The sequence below is a fragment of the Amblyomma mixtum genome, chromosome 6 (assembly GCF_055824585.1).
Source record: "Amblyomma mixtum isolate Tamu chromosome 6, ASM5582458v1, whole genome shotgun sequence".
NCBI classification, from domain to species: Eukaryota; Metazoa; Arthropoda; class Arachnida; order Ixodida; family Ixodidae; genus Amblyomma; species Amblyomma mixtum.
This window is the reverse complement of record NC_143017.1, coordinates 82,655,536-82,674,324: the sequence shown is the minus strand read 5'-3', so window position 1 is coordinate 82,674,324 and position 18,789 is coordinate 82,655,536. Positions and strand designations below refer to the sequence as shown.

At 48.5% G+C, this 18,789-nt stretch overlaps 1 protein-coding gene across 1 annotated transcript; it reads right to left on the bottom strand.

Annotated features, from left to right (window-relative positions):
• Positions 1-15,491: 15,491 nt before the first annotated feature.
• Positions 15,492-17,255, bottom strand: LOC149339569 (uncharacterized). Its single transcript, XM_089550513.1, has one exon. It carries the CDS (start codon positions 17,238-17,240, stop codon positions 15,567-15,569), a length of 1,674 nt encoding a protein of 557 aa, XP_089406639.1. The 5' UTR covers positions 17,241-17,255; the 3' UTR covers positions 15,492-15,566.
• Positions 17,256-18,789: the final 1,534 nt, after the last annotated feature.

Here is an 18,789-nt window from a genome sequence, read left to right as displayed (position 1 = left end):
TCCTTTTATTACCTTGTATTCCTCGCCGATAACTGGCACATTCTGCTCTAAAGAAAGCCAGAATACCCCTGTTTTGTTGAGTCTATTAAACAACACGTGCTGCACCTCTTGGTGTTGCTATTTATTTATTTATTATTTATTTATTTTACCCTCAGGGAAAAGCATTACAGAGGGGAGTGGGTAATACATAACACTGCAAAAAATACAAACAACAGCAGAGAGCAATAAATTGTCAAAACAGAGAAGTTAGAATAAGTGATAAACACAATATATCATTCAACAGAAGCGGTAACAGCAGTCCGAAACAATACAGGGTCAGGAATTGTGGCGACTGAAGAAGGAAGGTGGTTCCAGTCATATGACGTGTGAGGAATAAAAGAATTCGAGAACGTTTTAGTTTTGCATGCAGAAATGCCTACTTTATGTATGTGATCTGTGCGGCGTGAAATATATGAATTGGGAAGAAGTAACTCGCAGCGAATGGACTGATGAAATATTTTGTGAAATGATGAAATATTTTGTGAAAAAGGCACAAGCGTGCAATTTTGCGTCGTGACGCAAGCGAAGTTAGGCCCAATGTAGCCTTCATAGCCGTTACGCTTGACATACGCCAGAAGTCAGAGAGAATAAAGCGCGCTAATTTGTGTTGTACCATTTGCCGTTGGTCGATCAAACTCTTAACACCGGGGTCCCAGACTGATGACGCATATTCTAGTCGGTGAAGAGACAGAGCTTTTGTGGCATAACGCCCTTGTGTTTCAATGAGGGCTGATTATCGTGTAGGGCGCAATATTATGAAACGTAAATTATCGCACGGTTCCTAATCATTGTATATACGTTCATCGTCTGTACCTTTCATATGCTGTATTTGCGCACCGATGTATCCACCATGCTAAGGTACTAAAAAGAGTTATCCAGCATTCATCAAAAACTGGAATGGAAATATTGGAGGGGAGGGGAGCTCAATGGGTTAATTCCCATATATGCAGAAGGCCGTTCTCTACATTACACTCATAGATCCCTCGGAGTCCTCATGCTGTTCCTGGCGCAGTAGTGCAGCGGTTAAGCGATGTGCCACTGCCCTGCCATGATAGGTGCTGACACCGGTGGGACTTGTGCGACCCAGGTCTCGAACGACCAGTGACTAATTTAATTGTCACCTGCCATAGTGGGCACCTTGCACCCTATCCGGTGGGCAGTTTGTGATGACGCCAGACGGTCACGTGACCTATACGGCCCACCTGCCTCCATGGTTGCTCTTTAGGGCCACCACCTGGCAGAGTCATGCTCGTGATATTTCGCTCACAACGCCAGCGCCGGTTTTTCTGCGTAACGGAGCCTTTAACACTATTGCGTTAATATGTGTTGTGAATGCGCCACGAGAGGTCGTGTGTGATTAAAGATTAATTGTTTTGTTAAATAAAGTGTTGATTTCGAGTAACTTGATGTTACCTCTAGCTCGAGTCAAAGAAAGCAATATTTCGTTTACGATAAAAAATCAACGTTTTGTTTTTGTTCTCCCACACCCTGCCCTGTCTCGTTAGACGCTGCCAAATTACTCTCGGCAAGGTTCGCCTTCGGTGGCGTTGGTTTTTTTTCCTTCAAAGCAGGCGTTTGTGCGTTGGAAATGCACCGATACCTTCGATGACGTCATCATGTGCCCCCACTGGGCGTTGTGCGCTGCGGAGAAGCTTGAAGGGAGTTCAGATTTTAATCGGAGATTACTTCACTATTTCAAGTACTAGCCCAAAAAAACTTCGCCTGCTTTACCTGCAAGTTTCACACATTACATTCGACCCTCTTAAGCTCGATGATTTCTAAAACCTATACAGTGTCCGTTTAACGTGCACTGACATCGCGCAGTAGACGGGTCTTTAGAATTTCGCCTCCACTGAAATTTAACCGCCGCGGCCGAGATCGAACCCGCGTCTTTCGGGCCAGCAGCCGAGTGCCGTAACCACTGAGCGACCGCGGTGGGGCTGGAAAGGAAAAATAATCATTCGTTATATGACGTGAACTTATAGTTTAGGCATACAAAAACAAATGAGAGAACATACAAAAACCTACTTTCTAGATAATATAGCTAAAGGTGCACTGAAGAGGAATCTGAACTCGTCTTTTTGCCGCGGGAACTCAATCTGCAGGTTCCGAGCATTCTTAGAAGCTTCGATATGTTGCCCTGTGTGGCTGATTTCCCTAATTAAATCGAATTAACGTCCGGCTCCCGCCTTTTTTTTTTAATTCTCCCTCATACGGTGGGCGGAGTCGACCAACGCGTGGAGTGCCTTTCAGCCAGTCCCGCGGCGGCTTGCCCCTCTGCCATCGGCGGAGTAATACGTAGTAGTCCGTAGAAGAAAATAGTCCGCGCGTATTTTTATTTCTGCGGGCTTATTTTGCGGCTATATTATCTGCAAATGAAACTATTTATTCACGGAAACCTAAAAAACAAAATGAACTGAAAGCAAAGCCTCCACGGAGCCGGCTGCAAGGCACTCCACGCGTTGGTCGACTCCGCCCACCGTACGAGGGAGAATTAAAAAAAAAAGGCGGGAGCCGGACGTTAATTCGATTTAATTAGGGAAATCAGCCACACAGGGCAATAAATCGAAGACTCTAAGAAGGCTGGGAGCGTGTAGATCGAGTTCCCGCGGCAAAAAGACGAGTTCAGATTCCTCTTCAGTGCACCTTTAATAAATGTTCACGCTACACCCCTAACTTGCAGGCATCCGGACAACAGACATGGGCATGCCTGCAGCAACGCTACTTTCTGTTTTGGAAACGCAGGAATTAAATGACTCAAAGAAGCCCTCTACACAATTTACGTGTGGATCGTGTTCTCACTTTTCTTGCTTTCGTCAAGCACAACCGGATTATAAACACAAAAGTAATACAAAGCGCAGACGAAATATATCGCTAAAAAGTTGTGCATTACATGTTCCACAAATTTTTGACGAACCAGTAAGGGCTGGACCGAAAAAATAGTCTAAAAAGGACATTTACGGACTCATGAGGAAGAAATCAACTTCTTACAGTTATTACTCGTCATTTACCGGCTGGAGAGTGCGCCAAAATCCATTATAAAACACCTGCAGCGCGCGCGAGTGGAACGGTTCTTTTTATATACCAGTATATGCTGCCACCAGATGAATACTGTTAAAACAAAAGCAGGAACGCTTCTTTGGACAACCACGAGGTGTTGCGAGAAGTGTGAAAGCAATGGATGCAATGGTTTTAGGCTCACAACTCAAAACATGACGATGGAAAAAAAGGGACGTACGTGTCTCGCTGTGCAGCAAAGGGTTAGAGTAAAGTTTCGCTCTAGCTTCCTTCTGATAGCAAAAGCGAATAGGTTCTTTTCCTCTTCTTTCTTCTTTTACACCAGGGGTGCCCCGTCGGAGACGGCTTGTTATAATGACTTGAAGGCTGAAGGTCTAGCTGAGACGATACTTGCAAAACAGAGAACTTGCAGGGGATATTAATTGACCTTTATATACAATAGTTTACATATATATACAAGTTGAGCAGTGAGCGCAATAACAACATGGAACTGGCTAACATTTAGGGGAGGCCCCTACTCGGCATAGCCGAAGATGCGTTACATCTGTCTCCGTAGCCCAGAACCCCTTTTCCGGGCTCCGGGACCCAGTTTTAAAGACACATGGGCCCGGCCCGCATTCATCAGCATCCAATCGTGTCAAACTCTTAACACGATTGGTTATTAGCCGTGTGGCTCGCCCTCCAACTTCCTTAAGGCACATAACTCTCTCCCAAATGTACATATTGTAAAAAGGGCATCTTTTTCACTTAAAACATAGTACATTCCGAGAATTCACACACATACGGATTGGCCCCCTGGGTTACGTGCCCCGCCCCACACTTCCACCGCATTAAACAAACTCTCTCCCCTATGGAAAGAACAGCAAAATACTTACAAACCACATAGCAAAACACTTCCACTATATCAGACCAACTCTCTCCCCTAAGGAGGAAGCAAAACACACAAACCAACATAGCAAGACACTCCCACGTCTGTCTCCCCAGTACCCGTGACCTTGACGCTTCCCGGCACTAGGGCAATTGTCGGCCCCAACCCAGCTGCGACTGTCGCAAACATCGCCCGGGAGCGCAGATCCACTTTCCGATAAGAGTCGGATCACAATGGACTGCCGAAGCCACCAGTTGTCCTCCGGGGTCGGGGCGGCGACATAAGTCGAGATGGCCGCCACTGTCCTCAATTAAGCAGGTGACTGTGCTCGTTCTGTCCGGTGGTGTCTGTGAAGCCGCGCTGTCGGCGTAAGATGAAACGGCGGCTTGACCTTTTTACGCTCTTGGTTCTTTGTGCACTGGCACCAAGCGGCCCCGGCCAGAAACACGCGTCCTTCCCCAAAAAGGGGACAATGGGAGGCATTGGGTGCGCCGGCCGCTCCCTCCCTGGCTGCTGCTAGCTGCTGTCTGCCTTGCGCGTCACCCGCTGCCGCCCGCTGGGGCCTCCGGCAGCGACGGGACCCCCCAAAAAAAACGGACGTTCGTAATTGCCTCCCAAAACGAAAGCAGACTGCCTCTGTCCCCATTTAGGTTTCACACAATACGCCGGGTGCCGGCGGTCGTCGCAAACGCCTTCTTGGGATCGGCAAAAGCCTACTGATCCGTTACAGTTAGACTACATATTTCTGACGATGATTGCACATACAACCAGTGGGAAAGAAAAGTCCCCATTTCAACGCACCTGTAGCGACAGTATATGGTCACAGTGGTTCGATAATTTTTGTTACGCGAGCCTTTGAGTGACAGTAAATCTCTTCCTCGACATATTTAATATCTGCATTGCTTTGTAGTCATGCGCTCAATGAGCTGAGTGGTGCTTCGGCCTGAGTATTTCCGTAACAAACTGCGCACTGAACACGTCTTCGCTGGAACTGGGCAGAGCACTCATTCGTCCCAAAACCAGGAATCTGTGATGTTTATATTTATGCCACTATATACATAAGGTGTCCACAACTCGTACAGGACAGAGTTATAGTGATATGAGAACGGCCTTTGTCCTGCAGTGGACATATTCAGTCTCATGGTGGTGGTGATAACGATACAGAACGGCAGTGATAGGTGTAATGTTAAGAGGCAGGAAGAAAGCAGAGTCGGTTGTCGAACAAACGCGAGTTAATGACATTGTAGTTCAAATCAAGAATAAACTGACATGGGCAGGGCATGCAATTCAAATGAAAGGACCCAATTGTTGTTGAGGGTAACGGAGTGGATTCCAAGAGAAGGAAATCGTAGTAGGGGGCGGCAGAAAGTTAGGTGGGCGGATGAGATTAAGAAGTTAGCGTGGGTAATGTGTCCGCGGCTGGCACAGGCCAGTGTTAATTGCAGATAATTTGGGAGGCCTTTTTCCGGCAGTGGGCGCACTTAGGCCGGTGGTGGTGGTGGTGGTGGTGGTGGTGGTGGTGGTGGTGGTGATGATGATGATGATGATGATGATACAGACACTGTTGACAAGAAAACCCGGAGCTCACTGGGTATTTTATGAGGACAACTATGGCATGAAGGCAAAGTGTTGTGTCGTGTTGGGTTTAGTGGCGCATAAGCATCCAAGGCTATCATGCGCCGAGCTCAATGAAGGCAAAGTGAAACAGAAATAAGCGTAATTCGCGGCGACGGTTCCAACTTCTAGTTTCTAGGAAATATGCGGAGGAAATGTGTCAAACTATGCACCAGGTTTGCTTCCGTAAGAAAAAAAAAAGAAACTTCAGCTATGTGAAACACATGCTACGTTTAATCAAGTCGCCAAACATGCGCTAGTTTTCTTCGAGAAGCTAACAACCTCGAAGCTTAGAGGAGAAGGATCTTTATTTACATCTTCCTTTTATTCCTACAGAACAGCCTGTAACGTCCTTGCCGGAATGCAAGGAAACGGCGCACATTCTTCTGGAATGCGGCGCTCTCGTTTTCATTTTCACTTTCATTTTTCCTTAGTTCCCTCGTTTCGTCACTTCCACGCAATACCAGCTAAAAGCGGCCCGACCAATTTCCCTTTACGCATGCTCGTCACTAGACAGAAAGCCAAAAACATTTTCCACTTACAAACGTGCCTTTGTTGCGGTGTTCTTTCTCTCTCCCTCCTTTCGTTCGACCTCCTCAATGCATCCCCCCCCCCTCCCCCCTGCCCGTCAGCGCCTCCATCGGTCACAAAACCGCAAGGTTGAAGCGCAATGGCTGTCGGCCTGTTCGGCACGCAGGGTGCACTCCACTCCAGCTTCTCGCCGGCGACCATCCATGCGCCTTGACACTGACGGATGCGGTCAGAGGTGCCCTAAGAGCCGGGCCGGTTACCGCACTCCTTGGCCGATACTTAAATTGCGAGCGCGGCCGCGACCGTTTGCATGACTGCTCGCCTGTCTCTGCTGCATGCGCCACTGTGGTGCGTGTGGATGAGAGCCAGGATGCGCAGCCGTGTTTCCCGCCTCCCGTGCGCGCAGTGCGAAAGGCGAGGCAATTATGAGGCGCACGCAATGGGACGAGCACGGGATGGCAATGGCGGCACTGCTGGCGAGTGCGTGCCAAGGCGGGCCAGCGATGCTTTCTATCCTGCACTTTTAATGCCCAGGCTTGCCCAGGTCTTTACATGGAGAAGTTTGCGCTGCAGGGTTCAGAACTGTATGTATTTACGTGGAGCGAGTAACCAAATGTAAACAGTTCCTTGTCCCGACGAGCGGGTGCTGACTTAAATGGTTTGTATTAAACTCCGTACCTTGTGACTTTGGAAGTGGCTGTTAGGCGCTGACTTTTGTGTCCGTGTGTGCGTAAATCGGGGTATAAATCCGGCATTCAGCTAGGAGTACCTTCCGCGTTCTTTCATGGTTGTGTTGCTACGGTTAGCTCTGTACCGCACTCAGGCAACAAATTTAACTGTCGCGGAGTGCCTTCGTCCACTCCTAAATTTTAAAAATTTCGTGCAGAAGCGCCATTGCTCACGTTTCTGTTTTTCCTTATTCAGCTGGCTTTTCTTTTCGCATATTTGCTTCATGTGATGTAATGCGCCGCTGCAAGCCCATTCACCATGTTCGAAGAGAATTCAGCCCCATTCCATCCATTCCAGTTACAACGGAGGCGCAGTATGCCTTGAATAAAATTCACAATTAAGCTATAGATTCCTTAGCTTCTTGCTGCAAAACTCTTATATTTGCTTCGCAAGGCATTTCAACGTCCGTACTCGCCCAGAGAACTTATCCGTGTTCTGTTTATGCCCAGAATTACACTTATCCTTGAAAAAGCTCATGCTTACAAGGTGGTCGTGTCGAACCGCTTCATTGCTGCATTCTGTCAGTCGCATTTACAACGTGCGTCAGTATGGCCAACGACAGCAACAGTCAGGTCTACTAACTCCCACAATAGGTCTACTAGCTCCCACATTAGAACTAGACGTGTTTGCAACTGTTCTAATAAAAATCATTATGTCCTTTCTTTCAGCTTTTCATGTCTGGAGGCACTTTTCTCGCCAATGTATCCGACTAGAAGGGTGCGCAAAATATATAAGCACTATACCAACGGAATGCAAGTTTCTCTGAGGTTCGCGAGAGAGCCTAAGCCGGCGCCTTACCGTCTAGCTTCGCCGCCAAGCTTGCAAGTACACTACTCTGCGGTCTAGACGGTCGCTCGTCAGAGAAGTAGGGGGGGCGTCCCGAAGAGCGCGGCCGACGCGGTCTGGCACCGAGGCGGCGGCGCTCGGCCCGTCACCTCACGCGCCGTCCGCACAGCGTCCGAGGAACGGCGCGAGTCGAGCGGAAAGCTTTGACGCGCACGGCCCGGCTCGCATCGTCTCACGTGCGTGCTTCGGGCGGCGAGTGCCGTCAGACTCTTGAAAAGAGCGGAGAGAGATATGGAAAGATGATGGATGGAGGCCCTTTGTGACGGCCACCGTTGTTGCCGCTTGGATGGTCGCCTCTGCTCCTCCGGCGGCAGCGCTGGGCGCTTCGCTCTCTCCGGGCCCCTTCCGAGCGCGTCGTCTCCTTGTCGTTTTCTTTTTATTTTCTTTCCATCCCAGCTGTTGTTTTCTCTTTGTCTCTTCGTCCCATCACTGCCGGTTTGCTCGATTATTTCTTCCCATCATATCGTGGCCCAAGTGCTGCGCGGATTCCAGCCCGATAAGAAGAAGAGACCCCGGTGGTCCCCCCTCTATCCCCCCTGTTTTGGTTCCGAGCTTCGCAAGAAGTAATTATTCTCCGCCAGGAGCGACGGGCTCTAGCGCGAGGTGGAAAAGAGGGTGGCGGTGGTCGGGAGGGGTGGATTTGCGGCGCGCTTCTCTTCCAAGCATGATACGCTTCATTTTGCGAAGATTATCGCGCGTCGGCTGGGCGGCCGCCGCTAGCTCGGCCCACCACTTCCCTTCGTGTGGGATGCGTGCGTGCTCTTCTCGGCGAGCACACACATACACACGTAGGCCCTGGAGCTCTCGAGGTGCTGCCGGCAAAGAGCAATGGCGCGCACTGTAGTGTCACGCATCAGATGGTCCCGGGCAGCTTCATACACTGCTGGCGCGAGAAAGGCGGCTTAAGAGCTATTTGCAATCGCCGATCACCCTCCTCCTCGTTCTTTTTCTTCTTAGCTGTTAATCTACGGGGCCCTGTGTCGCTTTCGGCAGAGAACTAGCATTCGACTACCACGAGCAACTGTCGAGGTCAGTGAAGGTTACTAGGCGCAATCTGCATGGACATTTTTACGCTTAGCATTACCAAAGGCAGATGACATACCGAACAATTTTGGACAGAAGCATTTCTGAGCAGGAAAAAGTTTATGAGCGCAATTTTCTTCATACAGTGTAAGCTTTCATTTTAACAATCAATATATCCGCAGATCTAACGTAGGCAGGCTCGCATCTTTTTGCTACTAACGCTTTTTTTCTATCGTCCAATGCGTTCCCCATTGGTTTTCTATGGCCGCCTTAACTGCTCGATACGAGCGATGGAAACATTATAACGGAAAGATTTTGGTACATATCGGAAGAATGGATCATTACGTTCGATGTTTCTGTACCAATATCTTAGAAGTTTTCATTTCTCAAAATTTTTGCCCACGAATGTTGGACATCGTCGTTTCTCCTTTCAAGGTCACAGTGCTATGTTGCACGACGGACATGCGTCGAAAGCGCAGACTCTATGTAGGCTTCGTTGCGATGTCCGCCACTGGCAGTTATAGCATTTGTAGTCATCCAGCCACTTTTTATCTGCTCGTTCATTTGGTGTCTTCCTTTCGTCACTTCTTTACGCACAACATGAGCGGTGGTATGATATGTGTCGTTACTGTGGCACTATTTAGATTTTGACGTCAACTAAAGAAAGCTTTGTTTATCTTTTACTTAAATGGAAAGAAATGTAAGGAAAGGTTGGGGCCTAGCAGTGGGTACGGCTACTCTTTTCCATATAGGATAAGTCGTCAGAATGGTACTGACGACAGAATGCTCACCAAAAACTACACAACATACCGAATACAATCCACACGCTTGAAATGCTGAGAGTAAATAGAAAACAAACAGTAAGCATAAGCAGCCATAATTATAATAAATAAGAAATAATTAATTAAAACAAACTATAGACAGTGAGCAAGAACATGAGGAAGTAAAATAAGATCATAATCACAGACAAATTAAGGTGATACGCAAAACTGACAACAATTCCACTGATGAATCATTAAGGCAAGTAAGGAAAATTAAATGCTCCAGGGAAAGTGCAGATAGGCACGAGAAATGAGTAGAGAAGACCAGTTACTGGATCTAACATCGAGTAACTCCAGCAACACCTAGGTATTGCCAAAGATGCGCCGGTCCGGAAGTAAATATTTCAGAGCATAATTGCTCGTTTTTGTAACGCCCGCGTCAGCCATAGACTTGCCAGCTTTTCAAGGCTAGGATTTTTTTTTATCTAGAGCATTCAAGTTATTTTTCGATTGCGTTCTAAAATTATCATGTTCGGCATATTCTAATAGAATGTAGGTTATATCCTCATCGTAATGGCCACAGATCTATTTCAGGCTATCAGCGCGGCCAATTTTGTGTAGAAAATATCTCACGTAGGCTGTTCCCAATCGCAAGCGATGCATGAGAGTTTCCATGCTTCTGTTTAGAGATAGTCTAATTGTAAACCATGTCAGTGGATCGATGCAATATGAGATAGAGATTGTGTAATTTGGGGTCGAACATCTTCTCAGTCATACCAACACGCTAAAGCTTTCAAACCCTGTCCATTTGAGATCCTAAGTTTCAAATGCCAGAAGTAGAAGTATTTTCATGAACTTCCCTAAGCGCTGCATCAGCCTCGGTGTTTCCGGGGCTTTTGGAACACAACATTGCACGGGAAGAGGTATTCAACAAATTTTGCCTCCTAGTTTTGTTAATAAAGAAGTACACGCAAAGGATTTCGCATCTGCATGACAGGTTTCAAGGTCCTTTCTCGTAGGAGCACATAACAGTATTATATGCTAGTTCTCACCAGGATCGCTGCACTTTCTCCGCCGGTGCACTATCATCTTCATGCCGTCGTAGAACCTACTGAATGACTGCTTCAAATGCCACTGAGATACTTGACCCTTTGGCCACAAAAGCTTTGCAGTGGGTACAAGATCGCTAAAGGAAGCGCAAAATTCACGAAGACCTAGCTTCTCGTAAAGCCGAGGCTTAGAGTGGGAATGTCAGCGATAGACGACCATGGATGAAGCCGATGGGAGACTTCGTGCTCGTCACGGTGCACATAAGGAGCAAAAGAACCCGCCAGTGTGCAGCCAGTGAAACGTAGGAACGTGCTCAGAACGCTGGCCACAAACGCCCTACATGACAAGATCATGCATCATCTCAAGATCCATATACAAGTAAATAGCCTTTTCAAAAGTGTTCAGGACACATGGCCTGCTTATGAACTGCATAGTGGAGCAGTATTGTCTTTAAAGACTATGAAATGATTGGTCGTTCTACGGAAATTTACAGCAAATCTGCGAAGGCAAATCTGAAACACGGTCAGACTTGCCGCATTCGCGGAGTTGGAGCAGTTACGGCGAGAAATGTAACGCCGATGTGCGCCGACGTGGAATCGACTTGCACGTCAGAAATATTGGTGCCTGCATCAAAAGATGGCGCAACAAATGGCCACACTCCTCGTGCAGAGGCTGTCAAAGCCTGACATTGTATAGTATGTGCATGACCATATTTTGTTTTGAAGTTTTTGTTTGGTTTATGGAGTTTAACGTCCCAAAGCAACGTAAGCTATGAGGAACGCCGTAGTGGACATCTCCGGAATAGTTTCGACCACCATGGGTTCTTGAGCGTGCACTGACATCGCACAAGACACGGGCGCCTTCCCTTTCGCCTCCAACGAAACGCGGCCGCCGTAGCGGTCATCCAACCTGCGTCCTCGGTCCCAGCAGCCCAACTAACTAACTATTGAGCCACCACGGCGGTGCCTTTATGAAGGTATTTTGACGCAGACGTCATGGCGTGACGCGTTCCAAACGTTGTAAAGTCAACACCCGCTCGGAACTAATGTAACTAGCTCGTACGCTTTCCACGATTCAGGTTGCCGATCGCGTTACTTCTGCGCGCAAAGCGTTAAAGTCGGAAAGTTGTAAAAGTAAAGGGAACACAGAAAAGCCTCGGATTTCCCGACTGATGCTGCCCTAATAAGCCACCGAAGCGGTTCTATACAGCGAATAATTGACTCACGCACTCAAAAGTAGAATTCAAAGCCTAGAAAATTAATAAAACGTAACTAATTTGCAGTACACAGCTGTTCACCAACAGAGCAACATAATGAAATAGTTCTTATAATGTTTAGGGGAATTTCTCAAGCAGAGCAAATTTATAATAAGGGAGTAATTGCACATTAGCATCCACTCAAGCGCAGCCATACGGCTTCAAATGAAAGCTATATAGCTTGCACCGAAGCTTCGTGGTTGAATCTGGGACCAGCGCCTGTCCGGGCAGTCGCTGAACCAATTAAGCTGACCAGGGCCGCTAGAAGATGGTAAAGAAAAAGCGATTTGATCAACAACTGAACGTGCGAACGGCGTTAGCCCACTGTTTAGGGAAATCCCCTAATGTGTAGTAGATCTGTAATACGGGAGTAATTTCTCATTAGCATGCACCCAAGCACAGTGGTACGGCTGCAAGGGAAATCTATACAACTTTCACAAGAGCTTCGTAATTTAAAGCAGATCCTTCCTGGCCCGAGAACTGAAGCAGAAACGACCGCCTATCCGGGGCATTCGCTCTACCGTATGGCTGCTCTTAGGGTGCATGCTAATGAGTAATTAGTCCCTTATTATGAATCTGCACCACCCTTGGGGATTCCCCTAAACACAGAACTAACACTATTCCCACTTCATGTACTTGATCAACTAGCTCTCGCCCACCATCTGCTAGCCGCCCTGGTTAGCTTAGTAGAGCGACTGCCTCCGGACACATGGTGGTCCCGGTTTCGTCCTTGGGTCGGGACGAATTTTTCTTCATCTACGAAATCGCTGTGAAAGCTGTGTAGCTTTACTTTGTAGCCGTATGGCCACCCTTGGGTAGATTTTAATGAGAAGTTTATCATTTATACGCCTAACCGTTCAATTGTTGAAGTACTTCGTAGCCGGTATGACAATAGGTCCAAAAGTGGTTCAAGAGCTGAAGGATTAATCCAGAGAATTTTTTGATAGAGGCTCTGACGGCAGCAACGCCGCTGTAAGCATACTGGCAGTCTGTTTTTCAGATCGTTTTAAAATTTGATTCATAAAGAAAGGGCTAGAACGTACAGAATGTGGTGACTAACTTCAAGAGAGGAATATAAAGGCGCCTGAAGTTTCTTCAAATAAAAGTACATCTCTTTCATGCACTCTACAATAGTCACAAAACGTAGTAGGTTCAATCCAGGTGCCGCAGCACGAATACCCTCATGATGAGCAACAAAGTTTGAGCACAGTATCTCGCCACCACCAGGCATAGCCTAAGTACCTGCTTCTCTACGGTTTTAAGGTATGTACTGAAAAAGCTACAAGTACAATACTGGCTCCTACCACCTTAGAGCAAAACCTACCAGAGTACGCAAATACTTTTTTGTACTCTACTCTGAGGGTATACTGCTACTTTGAAGACCACACAGAGGCCAAGTAGTCAGGGTAGATTAAGGTCGCGAAAGAGAAATTAGCAGCTGAAGAAAAATATGGTACAGGTAATTTGGCTCCAGCTACAAAGTTATGAACAGTATCTAGTACGCTTACTTGAAAAGGAAAGCATATAATCGATGAATCTTGCTTGCCCTCTCTTCTATACGGCCGAAGCCTGGAAGCAAATAAAAATGATTTAAATCCGTATAAGCATATAAACATTTTCCACCCGTCAGGTTAAGTAACTGTGCACAGTGGAGTGGAAAATAAAAAAATTGTCGCCTATCTGGTAAGCGAGAATACGTGCAAGAATAAAATGCATGGCCGGAAAGGCGGAGCCCCTTCTAGGACCGGAAAAGTTGGCTTCCGCAGTGGCGCATGTTTTTCTTCTTGTTCCAAAAGCGGCGCAAAGCACATTATACACGGGTAGCGTTTATTCGTTGCTTAGTGCCAGGCTGAGGCGCACACAAACGCAACCTTCACATATCAGGATGCATATCAGAAGTAAGTGGCTGCACTAAAAAAGGACCGGAACAAGTTCGGACCTATGGACTGGCACAAACTCGGCCTCTATCACTACCACGTACACATAGGGAAATGAGAAAAAAGCGAAGGGCAATGGTTGAAAAATTAGTTTGGATTGCAGCAACAGCATGCGCCGGAACGACGGCGTCGGCTGCGTGAAAGCCACAAGATCTGATATTTGACTTATTATTATTTGTTATTTGACTCACTTATTATTAGTCCCACCATAGAATCGGCGTAAGGCATGCAGTGCTGAGCGTTGCCGTCAGTAACCGCATGTTCGTCGTCAATATACAGATAGTTGATGAGTCCAATAGACGAGGACTCCCCGCTCTACTTCTGTACAGTAAATTCGAAGGCACGCACGTCGCACTTCCGTTAACAGAATCGGCGTGCCTGCGCTACCAGCGAGCCGCTCCCTATAGCCTGCTCCAAGCTACATTGCATTCGGACGAAAATTTCCGGAAAAATCACTTCAGATATACGGCGTTGCGTTCTGCCTCTTGTTCAACTCGCTTCCCTCATTATGTTCGTCTGAGGGCAGATTCGCATGTATGCGATTTTCGCTTGTGATGTTGCAAATTCTGTAGGCCTGCGACTGGGGAAGGCCGTCGGTCTAGCCGCAGACGGCTTGCGATTGAGTTCCGTCCGGTTGGAATTCAATCGCAGCGTCGGTGTGTTCGCTCTGCGACTGACCAATGGGGCGCGCCGAGACAGCGTGTGATGTGGGGTCACGCGGGAACTGTTGCCGCGGCGGAAGAAAAATTGTTTGTTCCAATCAAAAAGATACGAAATATTGTCTTGCATCTAAAGAAACGCTGGTCATAACATCACCAATACATTCCGTCACGCGTTTCTGTCGCGTTTAATCATGGGTTGCCTATGCGAACATCGAGCAACCTTGCGTGTCCCTCCGACCGAATTCTCTGAGTAAGCGTTGCAAGTGAAAGCATTGACCGAAAATCGCACTGCGGAGTCACCGGCTAGGCTGACTATTTTGCGTTTAGTCTCCGCATGTGAAACGGCCCTGAGTCTTTCGAAAGCGGGAGCTGAGAGCATTTCATGCTTATATAGTACTCTTAACATTAAGAGAGGGTAAGCAAACAGTGTTGATTGCAAAAGAACCCATCATCATCAGCCTGACTACGATCACTGCAGGGCAAAGGACTCTTCCATGTCTCTCCAATTAACCCTGTCCTTTGCCAGCTGCTGCCACCGTATCCCTGCAAACTTCTTAATCTCATCCGTCCATCTAACTTTCTGCAGTCTTTGCTACTCTTGCCTTCTCTTGGAATCAGTTTCGAATGGCAGCTGATTCCTGAGCTTGAGCCTGAATCTCTGGCTCCGGACAAGTAGAAATACGAGGTGAGAAATGCGAGCTTAAATTAGAAAGAATCAACATGCACTGGCGGCACATCGAATGCACAGAATTGAGAATCGACGCCATAGTGAATGCTAGGAGGGAGAACGCAATTAGGCGAGTCCGAGGACCCGCAGCGGTGGCTGAGAGGTTAAGGCGCCCGTCTACTGAGCCGGAGTACCCTGGTTTGAACCCGACAGCGGCGGCCTCGTTCCGATGGAGGCGAAACGCAAAAAGGCGCCCGTATGCTGTGCGATGTCAGTGAACGTTAAAAATCCCCAGGTAGTCGAAATTATTCCCGAGACCTCCACTACGGCACCCCTTTCTTCCTTTCTTCTTCGACTCTCTCTCCTTGGTTCCTTCCCTTACGGCGCGGTTCGGGTGGCCACCGAGATATCAGAAACAGTTAATGCGTCATTTCCTTTCCTCAGAACCAATTTTCATTTTTTTTTCCGTCCGAGGGCAAGATGAAGTGGTGGTGGTGGTGAAAACTTTTAATTGTTGAAATAGAGTTTGGGAGCCACAGAGTGGCCCCGCTACATGGTCGGCGTCCCTAGTCCGGGACACCGCATGACAATGCCCCGTCTCTCGCCCGTTTCACCAGAGCCCTTTGGGACTCAAGCGAGGAGCAGTTGAGGAGGGCAGTCTCCCATGCCTCTCTGGAAGGGGTAGGGGAAAGGGGGAGGTAGGGATTTTGAGTACATGCCCACACCATGTGGAAGATATCACAGGTCTCCCCACAGCGCTGGCATCGCCCATCCTTGTTTGGATCGTAATGCTTTAAGATTGCAGGACAGAGTAGAGTACCTGTCTGCAGGCGCCTTAAAGTTCGCTCCTCCGTCTTACTCAGCCCCTTTGCAGGGGCCGGGAAAAGACGGTGGATGTCGCTATAATGCGTTATAATTTCCCTGAATCGCAGCAGCGGCTGGTTAGTGTCCGAGCCAGAAGAGCTGGGATGAGGAGCCCGGTGAATAAGCGCTCGGGCAGCCGCGTCAGCGGCCTCATTACCTCGTAAGCCCTGGTGGCCAGGAGCCCAAATGATTCTTTTGGGTGTTGGATCAGTGGCAGTCCGTCTTAGAATACAAGCAGCTAAGGGGGAGATCTCCCCTGCCAAGTAATGATCACATGCTTTTCGGGAGTCCGTAATGATGATTCTCGAATTGGCGTGGGCGGCAGCAAGCGCTATCGCTACTTCCTCGGCTCGCATTGAATTCGGGGCTCGAAAAGAGAGTCCATCAACGTGAATTTCCTGGTGAACGACAGCGGCCGTGTAAAATCCCGTGGGCGATGGCCCTGCTACGTCTACATAATATACACCGGGTCGGGAGCCGTGTTGTCTCTCAAGAGCCCGAGCCCGCGCTTGTCGCCTGTTTTCGTGCATGTCGGTGTCCATGTTACGGGGAAGCGGGGAGACCCAGAGCATATGGCGCCACAGTACTGGGATACGCTCCACCTCCTCTGGAGTGCAGTCGTGTTGGATGTGTAAGCGGTTTAGCAGGCGGCGCCCAGGCGCCGTCTGCATGAGCCGCGTGTATTGGTTCACGAGGTGGGTCTCCCGCAGCTCCTGGTAGGAGTTTAGCACCCCCAGTGCCTTGAGTTTGGCATTAGAGGTAGCCACCGGGAGATCCAGGGCTCGCTTAGTTGCCTTGCGGATGATGGCGTCTATTCGCGCCTCGTCTTGCTTAGTAGTGCGGAGATATGACACGGCGTAGAGGACCCGGCTAGTCACGAAGTCATAGACGAGCCTAAGCGCGTCCCTGCCCCGCAGACCGCCCCGCTTGTTGGAAACTCGGCGGATCATGCGCCCTACCTGTTCGCCTACTCTCTTGAGTTTCACAATGGTGGAGTCCGGTCTGAGTCTGTGGCGAATTAAAAGGCCCAGAATACGGAGCTCCTCCACCTCTCTAATAGGACCTCCTGACAGAGAGATGTGAATTGCTGTCCTATCCTTTGGGTTCGCTCTGACATGCAGAAGCTCTGATTTCGCTGGAGCACATTGGAGCCCACAGTCAATAGCATACGCATCGACTATGGAAGCGGCCTGCTGAAGGCGGGCCTCCATGTCCCCAAGGCTCCCCTCAGTGGTCCAAATTGTAATGTCATCTGCATATAACGCGTGTTGAATGCCTTCCACCCGGGCCAGTTGGCTTGGGAGGCGCATCATAGCTATGTTGAACAGGAGCGGTGATAGCACCGCTCCCTGAAGGGTACCCCGTGTTCCCATCATGTAAGGGCCGTATTCCTCGCCCTCAATCCGAAGAAAGGCCTGGCGATTAGTCAAGAAATGTCTCACATACGCGTAGTGATGAAGCAACAAAATCGGTTCCATTAAGACTGATGCTGCAGGCACGAAGCGGAAATTATTGGAAGTCATTAGAAATGGTACTTGTCGTGTAGACTACTTAACTCAGCTGATGATGGTGATGTGATGATATGGTATTTCTTCAAAACATTCACTATCGATTCTAGACCGTGCTCTCGCATGTTCTTACGGTCTAAGGCATAGTGCAACGCGCATATCCTCCACCGTTGACGGAAGTTTTTCTAGGGGCCACACTGACGGAGAACGAATTCACAGGATGGGCCACGTCGATCGTGCGTTCTGAAGGCTCGCCGGACACTTTTAGAGCGATAGCTCTACGCCTATCATGGCCCCTCCGGCGAGTGTCAGCCTATGACATCTGGCTCCTCAATTTCACCTCTAAAGAGCCACACGTGTTTCAGACAAGTACGCCGCACGCGCCAGCTGCTGTGGAGAGGAGGTGGGGAGAGAGTAGTCACACACACCGCGCGCGCTGCAGAGAGGAGGAGGAGAGTAGTGGCATCCCAGCAGATGAGCGCTCCACCGCGGGAAGGAGGACGAGGGTAGTTGCCGCAATGCTCATGCGCGCCGCCGTGGAGAGCTCCGGCAGATGAGCGCTCTCTCGCCGTCGCCGCGTTGCGGAGAGGAAAGGAGGCATCCCAGGGCCTGTTCGCACCAACGTTTTACTTCCTGTTTAACATAAGTTCAAGGTCGTGGATTGATCATAACCGCGATTAGACTGCCCTTGTGACAAGGGTATAAAACAGTGCTGGAAGTGGAATAGCACAGCATGGATGTGAACCAACTGGAAAAGAAAACGTTTAAAGAGATAAGAAAATAAAATAACCAAAGAGAAACACTGATGCCTTAACTTATTCTGTGTAGGCACTCCAGGTATGCTGCATACCGCCAGTTTGTCTAACAGAACGACCGAACTGGAGAAAAGAAACGACACCGGCAGAAGATTACGTTGATCCGTCATTCAGCAATGCGCGTAATGGAGCGGAGCAAGCGAGCAAAGAAGGACGGCCGGCCGACTTACAGCGGAAGGCGTCACTTCCGCCAGAAATGGAAACACGTGATTTACAATGTCACTTCTTCCCAACTACTTCATTTTATGTAATTTGAAAACACTTTCAACTTCCCTTTGATGACGATCAGCACAATGTATTACCGGGTGCCTTTCGGAAATTTGGTATCGGCGTTCGCTTACATCCTAGTATTGCGAGTTCTCTAAGAAAGCATGCAGCCCTCGTGACAGAACCGGATGTTCAGGGCCAGGACAGACCATTGTGCAGCTTGCGGCGTACTTCAGAGAGGAGTGTTCAGCCCTATGCTAATTAACCTCGAGTTTGTAACGTTTTCAAGAAGAACGTTCTTGCGAGCTAGTTCGTTCATTTCAAGCAAATGTTGCAGATTGCGCGAAAATGGCAAGGACCACTATATTAACAAACGAATACATCACCACGGGCGC